The 24,476-nt window shown below is 33.3% G+C and overlaps 1 protein-coding gene across 4 annotated transcripts in view; it reads right to left on the bottom strand.

Moving 5' to 3' along the window:
• The window catches only part of PSPC1 (paraspeckle component 1), a 96,071-nt gene that overhangs the window by 41,549 nt on the left and 30,046 nt on the right, over window positions 1-24,476 (bottom strand). For all 4 annotated transcript variants that reach the window (XR_014021699.1, XR_014021700.1, XM_081292222.1 and 1 more), the window contains 2 exons: window positions 21,404-21,488; window positions 12,225-12,330 (listed from right to left, as the gene is read on the bottom strand). Coding sequence is in view for 2 of the 4 variants with exons in the window: in XM_081292222.1 (XP_081148348.1) it covers window positions 12,225-12,330; window positions 21,404-21,488 (191 nt within the window). In the remaining 2 variants the exon portion in view is untranslated. The remainder of the gene's footprint in view (window positions 1-12,224; window positions 12,331-21,403; window positions 21,489-24,476) is intronic.

The raw sequence follows: 24,476 nt of genomic DNA, 5'->3' as shown, positions 1-24,476 counted from the left end.
GCATTATTTTATTTCTTCCCTGAGGAAATGTATATAAATGAATAAAGGTAACTAATCAAATTTTCTTGAGAAATATTAAATACAAACTGTTAGCATTCAGAAACACTAACAAACACAACACATCAAAACAAAGAATGGAACAAAAATCTATTACATGTAATACTATGAAAATATTTTTTAAAATCTTTGCCAAGAAGTTATTCATTCATGAAAAAGGTGTTAAGATATTGAAGACTGTGCATCACAAATTTATCTTTTTAAGATAAAAGTAAATACTCAAACTAAAAAGGAACAGGAGACATGTTTTCCATGGATAAAATTCAAATACTAGCATATAAACTTTAGAACCTAACCATTAGAGAAATTTTGAAAAATTTAACACTTTTAATTCAGGTAATTTTAAAAAAATCCAAACATTATATAGCTCACTGCTAGATAGGAAAAGGAAAAATAGTTTATGAAACTAAGATAATCTTTTAATTTATATAACTTAGATCCCCCCAATTTGAATACATTCAATCCAAAATACCTTCATCCATGAATATTGAAGAAAATGTTCCTTAATTTTATGACTGTTAAAATGAAACTATATCACATATCTTCAGAGAACTGTGAATTAACATGAGATAGCTCTACAAAACTTTCCAATGGCCAAAATCCAAAACACAACACCAAATACTGACAAGGATACGTAGCAATTAGAATATCATTAATTGCTGGTGGGAATGCAAAATGATAGAGCCATTTTGGAACACAGTTTGACAGTTTCTAATGAAGCTAAACATATTCTTACCATATGATCCAGCAATCACACTCCTTGCTTTTCACTTCAAGGAACTGAAAACTTCTGTCCATTTAAAATCTGCACATGTTTAAAGCAGCTGTATTTGTAACTGCTAAAATTTGGAAGTAATCAAGATGTGCTTTAGTAGATGAATAGATAAACTGTGGAATACTGAGTGCTAAAAAGAAATGAGCTATCAAACCATGAAAAGACATGAAAGAAACTTCACACCGTATGGCTCTAATAACTGACACTTCAGAAAGGGCACAACTATGAAAAAGACAAAGGGACAGTGATTACCAGGTGTTGGTAGGGAAGGATGAATAATACCTCTGTATGATACTACAATGGTACATAAAAATCACTGTACATTTGTCAAAACCCTCTGAATGCACATGAGGATTGAATTCTAATGAACTATGGAATTTGGTTGATAATGACATATCAATGTATGTTCATCAATTTTAACAATTATAATAAATGTACAGCTGTGGTATAGGATATTTAAAATTTTTAAGAATTTTTTTATGTATTGGAGTGTGTGTGTGTGTGTGTGTGTGTGTGTGTGTGTGTCTGTAGGTATGCATGTACTGTGGACTGAACCCAGGGGCAATCTACCACTGAGGCACATCCCAGACCTTTTTTATTTGAGACTCAGCCATGCTAAGTTGCTGAGGTTTACATTAAACTTGTGATCCTCCTGCATCTGCCTCCTGAGAAGCTGGGATTATAGGCATACACCATCATGCCCTGATGGTGCCAGATTTTTATAAGAGGGAGTCCATACATAAATGGGACAGAAGTAGATGGAAAAACTCTGTACCTTCCGTTCAATTTTGTTATGAATCTAACACTGCTCTAAAAAAAATTAAAAGTCTGCTTAACAAAAAAAGAAACACGGAGCTAAGAACACAGGTCAGTGGTTGAGCACGTGTTTAGCATGCTTAAGGTCTTAGATTCAATTTCCCAGGACACATACACACAAAAGGAAGAAAAAAAATCTTAGACTATAAGGGATAGTCATGAAACAAAAATATTTGTTCCTTGTTAAATATCCAATCAAAAAAGAGAGGCAATAACAGAAGTAGGATAATGTACTATGCCTACTAACTTGAGATATTTTTGGTACCTCTTTCAACAAGATTCATTCAATAACGTATTTTTAAAGGCTGATTCAATTAATGAGTAAAGGAATTATTCTCATGTTACTGTCAAATTCAAGAGTATGTAGGCAAAATTAATGGCTACTTTTTAATACATAGAATACTTTTCTAACTGATATTGAACGAAATGCAATAATGCATAATGGAGTACACATCAAGAAACAAAAGGAAATATATAATTTACAAATTGAATCTTTAAACAAACATTCACCTGAGAATTTTATTTTCAATGTATATACCCCAAAACATTTTCAGTTGTCTTCACAAACTCTCTCTGAAGAAATGCTTGATTTCAAAACCTAGCATTAATTTGGTAATAATTCATTTTTTTTTACCCCAAACTCCTTAAATGAGCAGCAATCTCAGCTATAATCCAATACTAATATTGAGAATCTTACCAAATCTCACATAAAGTCACTAGTGACTAGTTTGCATTTCTTTAATCCATAATCTCTTTCTTTTCTAGTGTATTTTCTTTCTTACCAAAGTTAAACTATCACAACTAGCAAGGTCACAGTATATATAGATGAAACAAAAGAACAAATAAAAACTGTACAAGAAGCGATTCCAAACTGATCCCATCAAAAGAAGAAAGCAGCAGCAAAAGAATATAAGGAATATAAGGTCCAATGTATAAGGAATTAAGTACACATTTTCATAGAGGAGATTATCCTTTTCTGTTTGTGATATTAGGCATTAGTAAATTATCTTAAAATTTACCAGAAGCTTTCATGTTTACATAAGATATATGTTTTCTAAGTACCCAACACAAAGCAAATAATTTGACATACGGTAATTTTTTAAATACTTAAATAGCATCAAAAAAATCTAAGTTATTTGAAATTTGTAATTGTAGGAGAAACTACAATAACAACTATATCAATTGTTTAAAATCAGAATTTAGAAAACGTATAATATGCCAGATGAAGAAATTATCTTATAAAAAATATGATTAAGGCCTGGGGTTATACAGCTCAGTGGCACAGTGCTTTCCTAGCTATGTGCAAAGTCCAGGGGGTTCAGCATCACACAAAAAAAGAGAAAATTAAAATATGGTTAAGTTTACAACCAGAAAATCCAGGATTTAAAACATGGAGCACAATATAGAAGACATCATAAGACCAAAAGAGCAAACTTACCCATATATTTTTTTCAGATATTAGAGGGGTTGCTGGGTATCGAAACATTAGGCCTCACAGATGCTAGGCAAGGGCTCTACCAACTGAGCAATATTTCTAGCCCCAGGTATTTAAAAAGTCCTCCAAAGTTTGTAATTATAATTATTAACAGTATATCTTTAATGCATTCCATCAGTGGAGCATGCTTAAAAATCCAAGTTCCTATGCCTTACCACTGGTAGTTTTAAACATGGATATTAACATTCCCATTTGTCAAGTTTAATTTAGCATAAAATTCTAACATTTCAGATGATACTACCAAGCTTCAATATTTAAGTATAGAAGAGTTCAATATTTAAATATAGAAGATACTGATTGGTTTAGAAATATAGAAGGTACTGATTGACCTAAAAATATTTAAAAATATAATTACCTTGTTAAAAAAACTCCTATAAGGTGGCTCTAAATAGGCTGTCACAAAATGAAAGTAAATTTATGCCTTCTTAGAATATTTTTGTTATTAATTCAACTGAATAATTTTAAAATTTTTAATTAGTTATATCACATATATTAGACATTTAAAAAACACATTTAGCTAAACACCTCTAGTTGCCAATCTTGATTCTCCTCCAATTTTTTTTTTTTTTAAAAAAAGGTAAGGGGTGTGGTGGGGAGAACATTAGCTAAAAGTAAGATCTTACCATTCAGAACTAAAAATTATTAGAACTTACCATTACATGAGGTATACCTACCACATCGCAGAATAATAAACCAATACTCTAGGTTTAAAAAAACAAACAGAAAACACCCAAAGAAATTTTCATAAATATTTCAATAACACTTAACACTCCCAGGTTTCTTTAAACTCTCAGAACATTTTAGCTTTATTTCTTAACATTCTGTGTTAAGCAGTCTGCAACTAAAATTTTCTAACATCTTCTGTATTCTCTATGGTGCTCAGCACTATGTTTTGAACACAGCAAACAATGAACAAACTTTTCTTTCTAAATGGAAACCTCCAAGTCTTCCTGTAAGCCTAACACTCTGAAGGGATATTCAAGTGGGATCTCATATTGAAAAGTTAGGTGTGCTGAAAACCAAGCACAAAAAAATGGTTGGTTATTTGACTGGTGTTAAAAACTACTCTTCTCTATGTGATTGTTATGAAATCGATAAAAATGCATCAATAATTGTACCTCAACACCACCTTTGTTTTCCAAAATATCGAATGTTAACATCTGAGACTAGCATTCAATAAATACCAAGGTATGGTGGCCCATAAAGAATACTGAGCCAGGCACAGTGGCACACGCCTGTAACCCCAATGGCGCAGGAGGCTGAGATAGAAGGATAGAGAGCTCAAAGCCAGCCTCCGCAAAAAGGAGGCGCTAAGCAACTCATTGAGACCTTGTCTCTAAATAAAATACAAAAAAGTGCTGGAGACGTGGTTCAGTGCCCGCTGTGGTCAGTGCCCGCTGACTGAACTCAGTACCCCTGAGTTCAATCCCTGGAACCTGCCTCCACCCCAATTGGAAACCACGATTGAGCTTCACTTCATTTGAAAAACAAGATATGAAGCAAGTAATTCTCTCGACTTACATCTTAAAAAAAAAAAATGACAAATACATTAATTCCTGACCTCAAATACACTCAGTACAATTAGTGTACCACAAAGTAAAAAATTAATAATAATTAAGACTCCAACTTGATCATTACTTTTAAAAAAATTACACTAAAATGAAAAGGTTCAGGGCTGGGGGTGTAGCTCAGTGGTAGAACACTTGCCTCACAGGCATTAGGCCCTGGGTTCAAAAATACACAAATAAAAATAAAGATTAAAAAAAAGAGAGAGAAAGTTCATAGCAGGCATAATAAGTCAGAGGTAATAATATTAACTGAGTCTATATGGAGGTTCTCCAGAAAGAAAAAAAAGAGACATGGAAAACTTTCTGGATTACGAACCTCTCTCAAAGAGAGTCTAAAGGAAAAAAAAATGCTAAAGTTAAATAAAAATGACATAAAAATAATCCAATAAAATGAAGTGACCTCTGATAAAAGAATGTATGGAGAATAAGAGAATCAGTAAATATTTCCATCTGTATTTGTTTTAAACATGAATGATTGAGAAAAGAAAATATAGAAAGAAAAATCATAAAATATGATTGGGATAAACATACATCCTGGTTCACCCAAAGAAGCCCATTTTATGCCTGCTATTAAAAAGTAATTTTAGCCAGGTCTGGTGGCACACACCTGTAATTCCAGCAACTTGGGAGGCTGTCAAGAGCATCACAAGTTCAAAGTCAACCTGAGCAACTTAGTGACACCCTGGCTCAAAATAAAAATTTAAAAAGTGCGAGGAACATAGGTTGGTGGTGCAGTACTTGTCCAAATAAAGCCTTAGGTTCAGTCCCCAATATCAAAAACAAAACCAAAATACCGGTGATTTGTCAAGAATATTAAATAAATCATTTTACAGAAGTGGTCCAAGAATTCAACACTTAGTTAACACTTATACCTTCAATCAAAATATCCCAAATCACCAAAATCAGTCTTTCCATTTTATTACAAATTATGTGCTATCCGAAGTATTTAGAAAAGTCCTCACTTTATACTAATAATTGTTTCAGTGAATAACTGGTCACAACTAGAAAACAATATGTGAGACCACTATAAATTATTTATGTTATTATCCATTTAGATTTTCACCAACATGTTCATATATTAGCAACAGACAACAATCGCCCAGCAGGATATATCTAAATCTAACAACTCTACAGCATATAATTCTTTATTCCTCTAAGCTTATGAGACCATAAAAATCCTTTTTAAAATGTCCTTTGTTTGAATACTTTAGGTATCTCCCCGTCCCCCCATCCTTGTACATCTACAAATTACTTATTAGAGCTAAATAGCTTTCAGAAAAAGAGAGATGGTCAGGCAGAGATGACCAAACTGCCACTTCTCTCAAAAATTCATAAGCCATTTCAGAAAATGAATTTATACCTATTCATTAGTAACAAACAATAGGGATCGTTGCTTTGAATTTTGTATATGCCTCACCAGAAGTAAGGCTATAATTAAATCAAGGAATGAATAAGAGAAACAATGCCTATACAGGAAGCAGGAGAAGCTAACAAAACGAAGTGGCTGGTTAAATAACAGGCCAAATTTGACACTACTCACCAAAAGGTGGTACATTTTAAAGAATAATGGTTTATATTAAAACTACAAAGATTTGGAAACTCCCAAGTATCAGTCTGGAACAGTGAAACTTTACCAGTTCTTCCATAACTTTTGCTCTGACTCATAACCAAAACTACCAGTGAACCTCAGGAACACTAACTTGGATTCCTTCCTCAGGAATCTTGAATTTAGGATATGAGTTGTCTGCTCAGTGAGCCTTCTAAAAACACTGGAAAAGAACATACAAATTAATTACTTTGCATTAAAATTTTCAAACTCTATGAGTTTGGTTAACATGAGTCCCTTTTGATAGATTCCACCCGATTCTCATATTGGCTCTAGATCAGAGTCAGCAAACATTTTTTGTTAAAGGCTAGATAGTAAATATTTCAGGCTTTGCAGGCCACATAGTCTTAATCCAGCCTCATAAAGCTGTGTCACAACTATTCGACTCAGGCTGTAAAGCAAAACAGAAATTAATCAACAAAAAATAATAATATGATGTTCCAATAAAACTTTATTTTCAAAAATAGATAGCATGTAGATTGACCCTGTCCTACTCTGCTGACCCCTGTCTGGATGAAACAATTAAAAACTTAACCTGTCATTTGAGACAATATTCTCTACATATGTAATCTGAAAGCCCAATTCAAGATTGTTACACCTAAATCAACATGGCATTATTCAGACAGAATGTTGCACTATTTAAACTGTACTCAATATGAATAACACCCTCCCCTGTGTTACAACAAGCACACTCTCCATTCACATTTCAAGAAGCCCCCCCCCGCCCAAATCTACTACCAGCATTCTCATTTTAACATACAATCTGTGATATTTCAACTTTCCCTAATAGAGACAATGAGCAAGGTATAGAACTTTTTAAAATGCTAAGCCCGTGTCTCCAACACAGAACTACTGAATCAAAATATATAGTGGACCTTGAGTTCAAGTTTAAGAACTACTAAATTAAAAAAAAAAAAAAAAAAAAAGCAACTGATACTCAAGATACTTCAGAATCTAATCACACACAAAAAAATTATGATTAGGTATAAGATCTAGGGCTCCACTTATTTTTTCCCCCTTCTCCAGATTGGGAATTGAACCCAGGAGTGCTCTACCATGGAGCTACATCTCAGCCCTTTTTACTTGATATAAAATAAAATTTGTGATGCTCCTGGCTTCAGCCTACCAAGTCACAGAAATTATAGGCCTGTGCCACCATTCCACAATGGGATCCACATTTTTAAAAAGTTCCCAAGTGTTTGAAAAATACTGTCCTTGGAAGAGACATAAAACCAGCAGCCGCTGGATATAATTCTTTTTCCCTTTCCTTAACCTACAGCCTTGTGGATACTAAAAAGCAAGTACTCTATCACTAAGCTACATAAGAGGCCCCTGGATATATTTTCTTAATGTTTCTGATCTGTATTTCACAGGCCCTAGGTTGCAACAAGGAATACTCTGTCAAAGGAACCCAACTGGAATCAAACTGCTGCCTTGGCATATAATATACCTTTACTTCCAAGTTTATTATGTGCACATCTGAGACCACACACATTACAGTACCAAGACTTAATTTATTGCAGGGTATTTAAACAGATCTTAAATGCCATTCTTTTCTTCACTGAAAAGCAAACTTTAAGTATTTACCAAACCAGAAATAGAAACTTTTCAGGTTTTAAAATTAACTACTAGCATTTTTTTAATACAACTTAAAAAAAAATAACTACTAGCATTCAATCTAAACATTACCAAAATTTTGTATCACCACATGATACAATTATGGTAGCCAGAAAAATACTGACATCTGGATATTTATTAGGACACTAACATTTCCCCCAAAAGCAATATTTACTACAAGAAACTGCAATAACGAAATATTTAAATTAAAATCTACCATTTCCTCTAGTAGAAATTCTTTCCACAAGAAAACACTGCAGTATTTAAGTGTTTAAACTACTTCATCTACAGCAAATGAAGCAACCTAACATGAAAACAATTACAAGACAATCATAAAAAAGCCAACCTCATAAAATTTTCATTATTTCTAAATTGTTATGTTTCCAAAAGCTATAAAACTGGGACAGCAGAAAACTGCAACTTAGTAAATACTAGCTAGAAATGATCATAAAAACTACCTAAAAAATGGTCAAATACACTCCATGCTATAGTAAAAGATAAACCTAAAAATAAATGAGATATAGGACAAAAATACATTCTTAAAGTAGTCAAAAGTATGTTATTCTACAAGAGCGAAAATATCATGTTTCATTTATTACAATAATAATTATCAGTTTGATTTTTCTCTAAAGAAAAATAGACAACATATTCTTAAAAATATGTTTCCATGTATGTCATAAAAGTTATCATCAAGTTGAAGGCTGACAAAGAAAAATAAATATGACCAGATGTGTTTTCCTTCATCCCTTGCTACATTAAAAAACATTAGTATTTAGGATATAAAGTGTAAATCAATTTTTTAATACTTCATAGCTCCATGCTCTTAATTATGTTGGAATATATCTAATGGGAATAAGATAAAGAAATAAAAGGTGACATATTAAAACTAACCAAGAAAATTCTACTTTCATTACTAGGCAAGCTGAACACTTACCATTTGACTCCTCCCTTTAAATTGAACAGTGAAAAAAGAGAAAGCACATAAGAGGGCCTAATTTCAAAGCTTTAAAACAAAACAACAACAACAACAACAAAATAATAAGAATTAAAACTGTTTAACAATTTTTCCAATGACATTTTATAAAGTAAAGGACGAATATCTCAGAAAACTGCCTTAATATGTTCTTATTAACAAGATGTTTTCCAAATGCAGTCAAGAGAGGTAAAGAGCATTTGTTAATTTTTAGTGCTTGATTAGTTTTACATTAGCAAGAAGCATTATGAAGCTAGGAACTAAATAAAACTAATACCAAAATTATGAAAGTCTTGTGTCTGTTCATACGATTTTTAATCTCAAAAGCGCTTTTAAAAAGAAATTTCCCCTAAACATTTAATTCCTTTGTCACACAAATTATCAGCTTACTTATGTACTATTCATTTATTCATTCATTCATTCATTCATTCATTCATTCATTCATTCATTCTGGTACCTGGGATTGAACTCAGGGGCACTTTGCCACTGAGCCACATCCCCAGCCCTATTTTTAATTTTATTTAGAAACAGGGTCTCACTGAATTGCTTAGCGCCTCACCATTGCTGAGGCTGGCTCTGAACTCTTGATCTTCCTGTCTCAGCCTCATGAGCTGCTGGGATTACAGTTGTGCACCACCACAGCCGACTTTTATGTACTATTTGATATATATTAGCTCTTCAGAAAAGTGAGAGTTCAGTAACTTTATAACCTAACATAAATACTAATTCTAAGAAATCACAAACATTTCACCATAAGATTCAATATACTTTTTCTATAAAGAGGCAAAGAACAAATATTTTAAAATACTGTGGATCAAAAGTCGTGTAACATTCTTTTTTGAGCTGGAATCTTCTTATGTTGCCCACACTGGCATCAAAACCTGGGCTCAAGCAATTCTTTTCCCTCAGCCAATGGAGTTAACTTGAGTAACTCAGCCTACAGTTGCAAGCCCAGTTTTCTTCTTTTTATGAAAAGATTAATACTATTCTTATCTCTGTGATGAAGTACTATTAAAATGGACATGGTAAAAGACTATAGTTTGATGAATCCTGCTCTAGTCAAATTAATTTTGATTATGACGCTTCAAAATATGCAACATGTGCTTCTTCAACTCCCTGAAATATATCATATAAATGAATGTATTATCTTTTAATCCTTTTCTAAGAATATAATCTCATGAAACAATACATGATCTATTTAGAAATGCCAATAAGCCCATCAGAGTATGTTTAATATCTAAAATCTATTTTCAAACTTCTTTGTATGTTTGTAATATTTTATACTTTATACAACATTAAAATGAATTTCAAATACAACACACTTGGCCCCAGCCCCTGGAAGTGGGGATTGAACCCACAGGAGCTACATCCCCAGTTCTTCTTATTTTTATTTTGAGACAGGATCTTGCTAAATTGCTGGGATTATAGGCATGAGCCATTACACCCAGCTTAAAATATTAAAACTAAGAACCTGTAGTAATTCAATTTTAAAATGTAGTAATATTTCCAATAGCTTTCTAAAAAAAAGTAAAATTAGCAATATATTTAATTATTTCCTTCTAGTCCCCTAACTTGATTATTTATGCATATGACATACAAATAGCTATACATTCACTCCAAAAATATGAAAGTCATGCCAGACATTAGTATCAGTTTACTGTAAGAAAATTCTTTAGTAAATATTCAGGTAAATAAAAAGAACAGGAGAATTTTCTAATTCTCAATGAAAGATTCCTTAAGAAATTAATCACATATGGTTTACATGTGATTATATTTAAAGATAATATCAGTAATTGCTATTTTTCAAATATGGGCCTAGAAAACTTAAACATCCCATTTTCTTCAATAATTTAAATTATCCTCAAATTGAAAAATTTAACAGATTTATGTGCAAATATATCAACTAAAAAACCCAAGATGACAGTTTAAAATATGTATACTAATTATATAAGGAGGAAAAAAGAATTACAAAATAATGGTAGAAATTACTCAATAAAAACTCAGAATTTTTTTTTAATTACTCAATTGATTCAGTAATAGAATTTAAAACTCAATTAAATTAAACCTTTAGTATAACACAAAAAGAATGAAAATCTTTTCTGATTATTTAAAGGCCACATAATTTTCATTCAAGGGTATTTACCTGATAGTAAGATAAATATTCTTTGTTATTATACAACTTAAGATTTACTTTTCTATGTATTCTAGTTAAAAAAAAAAAAGCTAAAAATTTTCAGAAGAATAAGGACAGAAAGGTCAGGAAAAAAAGAGTCAATAATTTGAACTGTTAATACTTTTAGCCTCAGAAACTTACTAAAGAAGTCTAAGCTTCTTTTTGAAGTATCATAGCTCCCAACATCAGAGAAGAAAAAAAAAAAAAAAAACAATAAGAGATATTCTTCAGAATAATGGGTTATGTTGGCATTCTTTCAAGATGAAAAATGTAGTAACTCTTCACACATTATCATTAAGAACTTGTAGATTTTAACATATCTGACATAGTCTTGTTTGCTTCACCATTTTGCCCTCCAAAATCAAAACCTGAATCAGATTAAGTTTTTGAATATCTCAGTTTGCAGAAAATTCAGGAACACAGGAATGTGCTAAATCACTGCACTGATGTATTCAGAAAAACTCAGCATGCGAGATACTATGCATAATGAGGCTTTTAAAAAAAAGGAAAAAAATGAGAAAATCACACAATTCAAAACATCAATTGTAAAAAAAAATCATTTATAAGACCTATGTAAACCTCAGCTTTAATTGTTTAACAAAAACTAGCCATTTTTAAGATACGATACAAGTATTTAAAAGAAAAATACACATATTCTAGAGATACTTACTAAAAATACATGTGAAACTATATGAAGTTAGATATTTCAAACAAAATAGTTTGGGAAAGAAAATATGTATACAACCATGTGTTTGTAACTGTTATATCTGGAATGATGGGTATATACTAACTAGTCTCCATTTTTATGTATCTAAAATGTTCGAGAATAAAGACTTGCTAGTATCAATATAAGGTAAAAATCAGCCAGGAGATGATGCATATAGTCAGGATTTCTAATTTAACAGCTTATATTTTTTAGAAGGGCAGTTAAAATAGAAAGAAAAAAAAAAAAGGACCATCCATTTCATAAAACATATTACATTCAGTTACTAATTTTATTATCTGTAAGAGTTAGTTATAAGCATGGCAACTTCAAAGAGATTAGAAAATATACTATTGTATAAATAAAAATCTAAAAAAATTCCAAATACATGTCACCCACCTGATAATATAAAATATTTTTGGTTAACTATATTTTACTTACATTTTCCATATAGTTTGGTTTAAAGCCTTCCTGCTGTCGCCTCAATTCCTCCTGTTCTCTATGTCGGATCATTTCTTCCTCACGCCGACGATGTTCCTCTTCATGTCTGAAATTATTTCAAACAAAAATTTCAGCACTACGACATGTAAGCCACAACCAGGTACTTTATTTCATATAAAAAATAACTTATACAAATTACAATATTCAAATTTGTGACTAATGATCGATTGTAGTGCCTAGATTTAAACTTCCTTCTTCTATTTTGTTCCAAGTCTAAAAACTAAGCCAAAGAAATAACTGAAATAAAGTAAAGAAACATACACACACAAAAAACCCCAAGGCAATGACACATAACCTCAGTGGTTATATGCTTATGTTCAGGAAATCAAGCTGGGGCTGTATAGCTCAGTGCCATTGTGCTTGCCTTAGCATATATGAGGCACTGGGTTCAATCCTTAGCAACACATAAAAATAAGCAACTAAAATAAAGGCATTCTGTCCATCTACAACTACAAAAGGAGGAGTACAAAAAGAGGAGTACTACAGGAGGGGGAGGGGGGAAGGGAGGGGAAAGAGGTGGGAGGGGGAGGGGGAAGAAAGAAATCGAGAATCCAAAGAGCCAGGAATGGTAGTGGAGTTCCATGCTAGGCTCAACACATTAGCGAGAGATTATCTCAAAATAAAAAGAACTGGAGATATACTTCAGCCATAAAGCACCCCTAGGCTCAACCTCCAAGTACCAGAAAAAGACAGAGGGGAGGGGTGTCTAAAATTTATCAGTGACATGGCAGAGGTCTTCAAGATATCCAAAACCTACAGAAATTAGCCACCTCAAAGGATGCACTGCCTAGAAAAAAATTCTATTGTGTGCAGAAGGAAAAGTTTTATTGACCTCTCTTTGCTCTACTTTTGTTAACCCACTGAGGAACTTTTGAACAGTAGCAGCCCACACTTTTTTTTTTTTTTTTTGGTAAATTAAGTTATATAGGACAATCATTTGCTTTAGCTAGCATAGTTAAGGAGTTAAAACAGAGGTCATATGACCTACAAAGACTAAAATATTTATTATCCTATCCTTTGCCAGAAAAAAAAAAAATCTGCTGACTCCTGTTCTAGAGCAAGTAAAACTTCAAGCAAAAATCAATATATGTATGTGTAGGATTATTATTAATTCGGTAATTAAATTATTATATGATCAAGTCAGAAATCCTACATTAATATTTAAGTAACAGACTCATAATATTTAATATTCAATCAATGCAAATTCCAAATTATATATGTCCTAAATGCATACGCATGTGCACACACACAAACACACACACAAAAAAATAGTAATTGAAATAGTGAAGGCTATATTAAACTCATGTCCCATCAGCAGAAATCAAAGGTTAACTTGGATAAACACCTTTCAATATTCAGAATTAAGCTTCAAAATACTGCATTTTGAATGTTGCACAACATTCCCCACAAACACAAAACCATTAACTGAAATATGTGACTTCTTCCACTGCCAGAAGAAAATCTGTTAAGTTACTCAAGAGTAAGGTTTTAGGCTCACAAGAAGTAAAGAAACAATGTTCCTACATGGATTTCAACCAAAATCTATGCTATTTTTAAAATGTTGTCTAACTCTCCAAAATAAAACTATCACACGCTTTAAAAAACATCTTTAGTAAATGCATTAATCAGTTCATAAATTTTATTGTTAACAAAATACTTTCAAATTCACATACTACTGAAAATGTACACCGGAACAAGTAAAAACTTCTTATCATCACCACCATCATCATTGTGGTATTGAGATTTGAATCCAGAGGCACTCTATCACTTAGCTATATCCCCAGCTCTCCTTGTGCTTTTTTCAAATTTTGCAGGCCTCAAATTTGTGATCTTCCTGCCTCAGCCTCCTGAGTTGCTTGGATTACAGTTATATATCATCACCCCCAGCTAAAAATTACCTTATCAAAAGAATGTTTAAGACAAATGTGTTTTCAAATAGACTTTTTCTGGTTTAAAAAAAAGATCAATATACTAATACTAAATTTCCAATGAGGTTCAGGCTGGCACCTCATAACCAACCACATCAGTATTTTTGCAGTAAGGTGAACATGCATGATCTTTGGAAAACATAAAGATTGACAAGATAACATAATTTCAAGTCAAGCTTCTCCATCCAACATATTCACATCAGATTCTGCCACTAAATGATACATTTTAAAAACTATTTTTGGTTTTAAAGCTTTGCAGACATAATATGATCTTGTTGGCGGTCAACTTCTAACATATAATTTAAAAATGTGCAAACCAATTTCCAGTAAACTAAACAAATATGTGCACAAATGTGCAAGGATAAATATGTACACCATTATACACTGAGGCATTATTCATAAAAGCAAAGGATAAAGACACATTAATCAGTATATAGGGAAAAAAAAATCAAGGTTCACTAATCCGAAGGAACATAGCTGTTACAAAAAGGTAGGTATGCATTTACTGATAATGAAAGAATATTTATTGTCAGAAAAAAGGCAAGTAAAAAACAGTGTTCGGGCCAGTGGTGCACACCTGTAATACCAGCTACTTAGGAGGTTGAGGCAGAAGATCACAAATTCAAGCTCAGCCTGAGCAACTTAGAAAAACCCTGTCCCAAAATAAAAATTTATAAAAGGATTGTGCTATAGCACAGCAGTAGAGCACTTCCCTAGTATGTGCGAGATCCTACGTTCAATTCTTAGTCCCACAAAACAAAACCCAGTATTCCTAATTTGTATGCATAAAGAAAAAGATATGAAAAAGTTAACATGACATGGGAACAATCTGATTAAGAGCAATATCCTTGTGATATATCACACCAATGATTCCACAATCTAAATATACAAGTGGCATAAATATTCCTGTTGTCCATGTTTGCTTTCTATTTTTCTTATTCTGCAAGATGCTCTAAGTTATCTCTTCAGGTAAAGGAGCATTCCCTATGTTATATTCATAAATGGGACAAAAAAAAAAGAAAAAGAGGTATGACAAATATATCACCCTTTACATCATACTTAATTTAAAATTAATACAATTTTAATTTTATAATTTGTTTTAAATCGAAATCCTCTAACAATCTTCAGATCTCAACAGGATTCTAAAAACAGAGGATCTAGGCACTAAGCCATGATGCTTACTGAACGAATCTGACTTGCTGCTTTTGGGGGAGAGTTTTGTCTGTCTGTTTGATACTGGGGACTAGAGCCAAGGTTGTTTTATCACTAAGCTACACACTCCTAGTCCTTTTTGGCTGGTTGGTTTGTAACAGGGTCTAAGTTGCTGAGTCTGGCCTTGAACTCACAATCCTCCTGCCTCAGTTTCCCAATTTGCTGGGATTATAGGAATGTGCCACTGTGCTCAGATGCCTTCTGTTATTTTTTAAAATTTATTTATTTTAAATATTTATTTTTTTAGTTTTAGGTGGACACAATATCTTTATTTTACATTTATGTGGTGCTGAGGATTGAACCCAGTGCCTCTTGAATGCTAAGTGAGCACTCTACCACTGAGCTACAACCCCAGCCCGCCTAAGCTTACAGTACATTCTACGGACCCATTATCTCTCTATTATGATTTGAATCTGTAATGTCTCAAAAGGTCATATATTGATAAGCAAGGTCCCCAATGCAGCAATTCAAAAATAGAGCTTTCGGTCAATGATCAGATCATGAGTGCTCTGACCTTACCAGTGAATTAACTCATTGGATGAATGAATTGATAGCCGAATAAACTAATGGGAGGTAGAACCTACCTGGAGTAAGTGGGTTATAGGGGCATGTCCTGCAAAGGTGTACATGTCCCCAGCTCCTTCCTGTCTTTCTCCTTCTTTGCTTCCCTCTGTCAAGTACTGACATCATGATGTTCTGCCTTACTAATCATGCAGCTAACTGATCATGGACTGAATCCTCTGAAACACTAAACCAAAATAAAAGATTCTTTCCTCCTCTAATTTGTTCTGTCAGGTATTTGGGTTATAGGAAAGAAAAGCTCACCCAACACATCATAAGGACTTTAAAATAATGTGCTGGCTGGGCATAATGGTGTACACCTGTAATCCCAGAGATTCAGAAAGTTGAGGTAGGAAGATTAAAAATTTGAGTCCAATCTCTGCTATTTAACCCTGTCTTGAAATGAAAAAATAAAAATTAAAAAAAAAAAAAAGCGTTGGGGGAAAAAAAGTGTTCAGTGGTAGAGTGCCCCTGGCTTTAATCCCCAAAACTGTGAAAAAAATAATGATAATATATTGAAAGATTTAGGAAATAAATGGATAGGCAGGAAAGTGTTGAGAAGAAAAGAAACGAAGCAAAAAGTAAATGATGAAAACTACTAAACAGCCAGGTACAGTGACACGTGACTGTAATACCAGTGACTCAGGAGGCTGAGACAGGAGGATCACAAATTTAAGACCTTGCTGAGGTCCTTAAGCAATGTAGTCAGACCCTGTCTCAAAATAAAAAATAAAAAGGTTGAGGATGTAGCTCAGTGATAATTTGCCCCTGGTTAAATCTATAGTAACCCCTTTAAAAAAAAAAAAAAACACTAGTAAGTAAGACAAGTCACAGGTAGAACCCAGCCTCTGAAGAATTAAGTGGCTCATGAAAATTTACGTAATTTATTATAGCATTGAAAAAGAAACTAAAAACCTTTCTAACTCCAAAGAAATTCTTTAGTTTTCTGAAAACATACTTTTCTAAGCAAGGTTTTTCTATTCCAACTAAGGTAAAAATATAAAGGCAGAGAGTCCAGGTTATTTGGTTTAACAATTAAAGCTATCTTACTCAGTAGCAGTTTTAGCCAGATGATTTTCTTTTATTTTAAGACAAGTTATCATATTTTTTAAAATCAAAATTCTTATGAGGGGAAATTGGGGCTATTATCAGTTGGTAGAGTGCTTGCCTTACCCTGGGTTTAATCCCTGCACCACTAAATAAATAAATAAATAAATAAATAAATAAATAAATAAATAAATAAATAGTTCATTTCAAAAGTGAAATAACTTATGTCATTTGTTCCCTACACTATATCCAAAACCTATAGTACTTTAACAGAAAACTTGCAAAAATAGTACAACACTCCTATGTATACCTCATCTAATTTCCATTAAATAATACATTTACCTTACCAAGATACAATTATAAAAAAATTGGTAAAATATGATAATTACCCACTAATAACTAAAAACCTAATTCAATTTTCCCCTCTAATGTTGTTCTGTTCCAGGACCTTATCAGAATCCCAAGCTGCTTTTAATTATTATTAGCCTTCTCCAGTCTCTTAACACTTCAGTCTTTCTTTCATGAACCTGACACTTTCTAAAAGAAAAAATTTTTTAGAAGACCCTTCAATTTGGGTTTGCCTGATGTTTTGTCATAACTGAAATGACAATATGCCTATTAAGCAATAAAACCACAGAAATCATGTTGTATCCTCATTAAACAGTATCAAGGGGTGACTGAAGTCAACTGATTTAATATGAACGATAGAAATTTTAACACAGTTTTCGAGGTGTCTGATGGATTTTATTCATTATTATTCACTTTGTTTTCTATTTGTACTTAATACAAACTTGAAATTATGCAAAAACCCTGTTTTTCAAATTTTTACCTACCAACTTTAGCTTCTTTCAATAAATCTTCTCTGTAATAATTATTACTACAGTTTTTGCTGATCAATGACTTTATTGCTTTCATTCTTCCTGCATCTATTAATTAGAATCTTACTTTAAAGGGGAGCTGCCCTTTCTAGCCCTCTAATTATTTATTTATTCAATTGCTTTTATCAGTATGGATTCATGGATATTTATTTTATTCTATGGCTTAAAATCAAATGTTTGAAAAAACCTGACAATTACTGTTTATTTTGTTGCTAAAATCATTCTACCATGGGCATAAGGAACTCCTTCATAAAGCTCCCAGTTCTTCTGATATACTCTATCCTTTTTTGAATGCTTCTTTACTCTTTGGCACAAGACATTCTAATCACATCATGGGTTTTCAGTGTTTCTATCAACCCTCATTTCTTATATGAGAGTTCTTAGAAACAAAGATGTGGATACTAAATATATTTACTAGGATACCACTAATTCTAGGGCCTCTTGGTCAATGGAGTCATGAAATATATGTATATATTAATTCACACATAAAAACATCTGTATTTCTGCATGTGTTCTATTAAACATCACTGAATTCATTATTATATCTGTCTCCAAACCAGCACCACAGATTCACTTTAATTTTAGCCTTTTGAGAGAAAATAGGGTCTCATTATCTCTATTTATGTTCATATATCTCTATATATGTTCACCTAAAGGTACATAAACCAGGTGCAGTAGCACATACTTGTAATCCCAGCTACTCAGGAGCCTGAGGCAGACGAATTACAAGTTTGAGGCCAGGCTTGGCAATTTAGCAAGAATGTGTTTCAAAATACTGCTGGGTTCAATCCCTAAGATCAAAAAATGATAAAGATAATCTGGGCCAGTCTCAGGGGATCCTTAAAGCACCATAAGGTGAAAAACATTGAGAACCATGGCCCAAAATTAGGAAAAAAACATATCAAGAACAATGGTCTGAGGAATACATCCTTCAAGCATTCCATCCTACCTGCCTATCTATCTGACCTCAAGTGAACTTCACAAACTTCTAGACAAATGGCAGTGTCTGACAGAAATGCCCAATAAATGTTGTTTCTTCTTTAAAAAAAAAAAAAAAAAAAAAAAAACTTTCAAAATTTAAAGATGCATGCAATTTATTATGACTAACCTTAGGTTTTTATAAGTTTTAGAAAGTATGTGTTTAATGTACATATAAATACATAAAAATTATTAACTAAATGGTATTCTAGTTTCCTATTTTAGGAAACAGAATCCTGGTGGCCTTCCCAGGCAGTGTGGTAGGGAAGCAGAATTTCCCTGCCATTACTGAGGGACTATTATGGCTGTCATATCTGCTTCTATATTCAATCTGTAGCAAATATTGCTTTACATAAAAAAAAATCACATAAGTATATGTGTGTGTGTGTGTGTGTGTGTGTGTGTATGCTTATTTTAGTAGCCCATCTGGTTATTGTGGATATTCTCTGATACTTCACCAAAAACTTGACAAGCAGTGTTTTCTTTTTTTTTTATTTTGAGACAGGGTGTCACTAAGTTGCAGAGTTATTGGGGCTGACCTTGAACTTGTTATCCTCCTACCTCAGCTTCCCAAGTGGCTGGGATTATAGGCATGTGCCATCACACCTGACAATTTATTACTTTTTAAAAAGCAATTTTTCTTTCTCTGAATAAGTACACTGCACAAAAACTGAAAAACTAAAATGAAAAATACACACACACTTCAGTATGATTATATTATTCATTTGTAATTGGTTCATTTGTATTTTGGTATCCTACTCTGGGCCACCCCCACCCACTCCACTCCACATGCATGTTATTTGTTTTGATTATTTAGGGTTTTTTCTTTTTCTTTCTTTCTTTCTTTCTTTCTTTCTTTCTTTCTTTCTTCTTTCTTTCTTTCTTTTGAGGGGGGAGGCAGTCAAAAGGTAGGGTACAATTTCAAAAAGTCTAGCTGTCAAGTCAAAATATAAGAGGAAGCTAGACTTAGATAAGGTTTTAAGTTAGGGGAGGTATTTGTGTCCTTTTTGTTTGGTGCTGGGAATTGAACCCAACAGCACTTAACCACTGAGCCACATCCCCAGCCCTTTTTATTTTTTTATTTTGGGACAGGATCTCACTAAGTTGCTTAAGGCCTCGTTAAATTGCTGAGGCAATTTTCACTCATCATCCTCCTGCCTCAGCTTCCAAGAGCTGAGATTACAGGTGTCTGCCATGGTGCTCAGCTAAACATGTTCACATAAAAAGAGAAGCAGAAAAAATAACAAAGTTGAAAAACAATCCCTGAGGTAGGACATTCATGTGAGCAACTGCTGCACCGGAACCGCATGGCTTGGCTCTAAAATCAAGTTTAATTCAATAGTTCTGGAGGTTAAGTTTGAGACTTTGCATTTCTAACAATTCTCTGGGTAAGAATGCTGATGCTGCCTATTCAAGGACTATAATCTGGAAATGACTTGGGTAAAGTAAAATCACAGTAGTTCTAAAACAGATACACACACATACACACACACACACACACACACACACACACAACAAATATTGATGTAAACAAGTACAAAGACAAAACTACAAAAATACATCAAAACATACTGAATATCACCTATCTGCAAACTAGAAAAGCTTCAGACTCAGTTTTTCACTTTCTTCTTTACTTTTACTTTCCATGAACAAGTTACTTCTAACCACAAGTACTTGCTATTTTTATAGATCTTTCAAAACCAAAATTTCTAAGTTTGTTTCAACCATCATAACCTTGTTCAGGACATTTCCTTATTATAATTTATAAAAAGATTATTATAATTTATAAAGAGATTATGTATCCCATTATACTTCACAATAAAATACTGCAGGCACAAGGAAAACTGTCAAATGTAAAAATTATACCTTATGAATCAACCAGTCTTCCTCCTTCCTTCTTTCCTTCCTTCCTTCCTTCCTTCTTCCCTCCCTCCCTCTTTCCTTCCTTCCTTCCTTCCTTCCTTCCTTCCTTCCTTCCTTCCTTCCTTCCTTCCTTCTGGGGGTTGATTACAGGGCCTTGTGCATGAGGGGCAAGCATTCTACCAACTGAGCTACATCACCAGCCCCCAGTTAATCATTATGGTTAACTTATGTACTATGATTTTAAATGCTTTTTACAATGGAGTCCACTTCCATAAATCTTTTCAATAATTATCAGAAGCAAAAAATACATAAGGGACATCTAGTAGTGTCACACATGAAAAAAATAAAAAATAATGGCAATTCAAACATATCCATCCCTGAAAATAATATCTAATAAATCATATGCAACGTAATTACCTAAGCTCATTATTTAACTCCAAAGAATATGCAATCAAAGTACCCTTAACCAGCTAAAAAAAATCTTAAAAAAATTATTATCCCCTACATGGAGTCAAAAATAAACAATTTTCTTATTTATTTGTTTTCAGCATATTCCTACTTGTATAACTTGTTTATAACGGGTAGTAGGACATTTATTTAAAACTCACACAATTACATATTTTCATGTTTATGTTACAGTATGTTGCTTTACCTCAGCTGTATTTGCTTTCGTTTCTGCAGCTCTTGGTTTCTGAGTTCTTCTAAGCGTCTGAGTTCTTCTTGACGTCTCATCAGATCTAGAAAATATTGACTACATATTAATATTTTTAGTTTCTTTTCTGTGTTTTTATGTCAAACAAGAATAAAAAATTCTCTATTAGTGTCAAAATATGTGTACAATTATATTATAAATTTGTATATTGTATAATTAAGTCTGGCACTTAAGAATCAGACCAAACAGATATAATGAACTAGGTTACCGCATAAAACCCAAAGAACTCTCTCAACACAATTAGCACTATGTTAATATCTTATGAAGAAGTGCAACAAGGAGAAAAATCCTTGAAAGAAGGGGGCAGAGCAGGGAAGCTCAAAAACAATGTGAACAAGACCACTTTCAATGCCTAGAACCTAAAAAAAATAAAAAACAAAACAGAGATGCTTTAACATCTCAGGTCATATTTCCTCACTCTTAACAACAGTATAATTAACTCAAAGCCTCTAACAATCAAATTATCAGTTAAGCACAGTTACCTGATACTTAGCAGGGTTACTATGATTTTTAAAATAAAACTAATATTTTACACTTACTAAACTGTATGTTAAAAGTTGCTAACATCCGAGCTGGGCATGGTGGCACATGCCTGCAACCCCAGCAGCTTGGGAGGCTGAGGCAAGAGGATCTCATGTTCAAAGCCATCTTCAGCAACAGTGAGGTGCTAAGGAATTCAGTGAGACCCTGTCTCTTAAATGAAATACAAAATAGGTCTTGGGATGTGACTCAATGGTTGAGTGCCCATGAGTTCAGTCCTCAGTACCTCCCCTGGCAAAAAAAAGTCACTAAGATCCAAAGATACTGAGATTTTACTAAAGTTTATACATTTATGTACTAGCATGATAAATATCTTTCTAGGGGAAAATTACTAAAAATAAGTGATGTCAAATTATCTACAATTCTGCTTTCTGTAGTTGCAGTTAATCACAGTGCAAAAAATGTTAAATGAAAAATAAACAATTCAAAATTTTAAATAAATGTTGTTACAATATAGGTATAATTATTTTATTGTTGTTAATTTCCTACTGTGCCTGATTCATAAACTCAACTTTATTCACAGGTACCTATGTACAGCAGGAGAAAACAGAGTATACAGAAAGCTCAGTACCATCCCCACCAGCAAGATTCCTTGGAAAGTAGTCACCCTCGGGCTGGGCAAGGCCCTGGGTTCGATCCTCAGCACCACATAAAAATAAATAAATAAAATAAAGGTCCATTGACAAGTAAAAATATTAAAAAAAAAAAAAAGTAGAGTGCTTACTTCTCATGCGTGGGGCAATGGGTTTGAATCTCAGCATCACATAGATAAATAATAAAGATATTGTTATTCATCTACCACTAAAAATGAAAAAATAAAAAAAGGGACTCTCAAAATAATTTTTCCTTTAAAAAAAGGACTCAAGACACAACACAGCTCAGTGGCAGAATCTTGTCTATTATGGTGCAAGGTCCTGGGTTCATTGCCCAGTATTATAAACAGAAATAACAATGTAATAAAGCAATTATAATACAAATTCAGGATTATTTTAGACTCCTTTACAGAAACACAAAATGCTAGAAGATTCTAAAACATGTTACCAATTAAGAAAGAAAGGGTAGGGAAAGATACATGATTTCACACGTATAACAAGGATTATAGATAATATTTCAGCACATGCAAGAGCTCAAGAAATACTGTTTCAGCCAGGCACAGTGGTACACACCTATAATCCCAATGGCTTGGGAGGCCGAGGCAGGAGGATCCCGAGTTTAAAGTCAGCCCCAGCAACAGTGAGTTACTAAAGCAACTCAGTGAGACCCTGTCTCTAAATAAAATACACAATAGGGCTGGGGATGTGGCTCAGTGGTCAAGAGCCCCACTTCAATCCCCAGCACCCACCCCCAAAAAAGAAATACTGTTTCTATGCCCTTATTACAGAGGATAATTGAGAATAAACAGCAATAAGTAATGAACAGTAGTCAAGTCATGCCTGAACCTATATACAGTAAGGTTAAGATTTAAGCACATATGAGAATTATGATTAAAGATGGGGCTGAGAGTATAGCTCAGAGGTAGAGAGAATGTTCAGCATAATAAGACGTGGATTCCATCCCAGTACAAGAAAGAGGAAGGGAGGGTACAAAAAAGACAAAGGGAGGGAAGATTAAGTCAATGCCATAAATTCAAAAAAATAAGAGGTAAGATAACAAAAATTACAGGAAAATCAAAAGGATGACCAAATATAGTTATTTCCTTGTCGTCCTTTCTTTGGTAGTTGGGAATCATCATTTAAAGGAAATAAATATACTTTTATTACTTAATTTATAAATACAAAAGCAAAATTTTGTAAAAATATTAAAAGAAAAAAAAAGGCAACACAACAAAGAAAAGCTCAGTAGTGGAAAGAGAGAAAGTAACAGAAAAATACATGGTGAAGAGTTTATACTACCTGCTTAGAGTTGTATTAAGTTAGGGTAACAAAGATAAGAAAATTCAAGAACTATGCTGATGATCAAAAACAGATGGTAAGGCAGGAGGAGCACAAGTTGAAAGCCAGCCTCAGCAAAAGTGAGGCACTAAGCAACTCAGTGAGACCCTGTCTCTATTTAAAATACAAAATAGGGCTAAGTTCAATCCCCGGCAACAACCCCACCCCCACCCCCACCTCCCCCAAATGGGCTGGGGAATGGCTCAGTAGTCCAGAGTCCCTGGGTTCAAGCCTCAGTACCAAAAAATAAAAAAAATAAAAAATAAAAACCCCAGATGGGAGCCAGGTACATGGTAAACACCTGAAGTCCCAACTTATTTGGGAGACCGAGGCAGGAGGATGGTTTAAACCAAGGAGTTAGTGGCTAGCCCGAGACTAATTTAAAAGGGGGGGGTGGGGTGGGCCGGCTAGGGATGTGGCTCAAATGGTACAGCGCGTGCCTAACATGCGTGAGGCACTGGGTTTGATTCTCAGCACCACATTAAAAAAAAAATGAAATAAAGATATTGTGTCCACCTAAAAAACTAAAAAAAAATTTAAAA

This window comes from Spermophilus citellus (assembly GCF_964194105.1).
Source record: "Spermophilus citellus genome assembly, chromosome: 1".
NCBI classification, from domain to species: Eukaryota; Metazoa; Chordata; class Mammalia; order Rodentia; family Sciuridae; genus Spermophilus; species Spermophilus citellus.
Note: the sequence above shows the minus strand (reverse complement) of the source record. Positions and strands in the feature narration are given on the sequence as shown.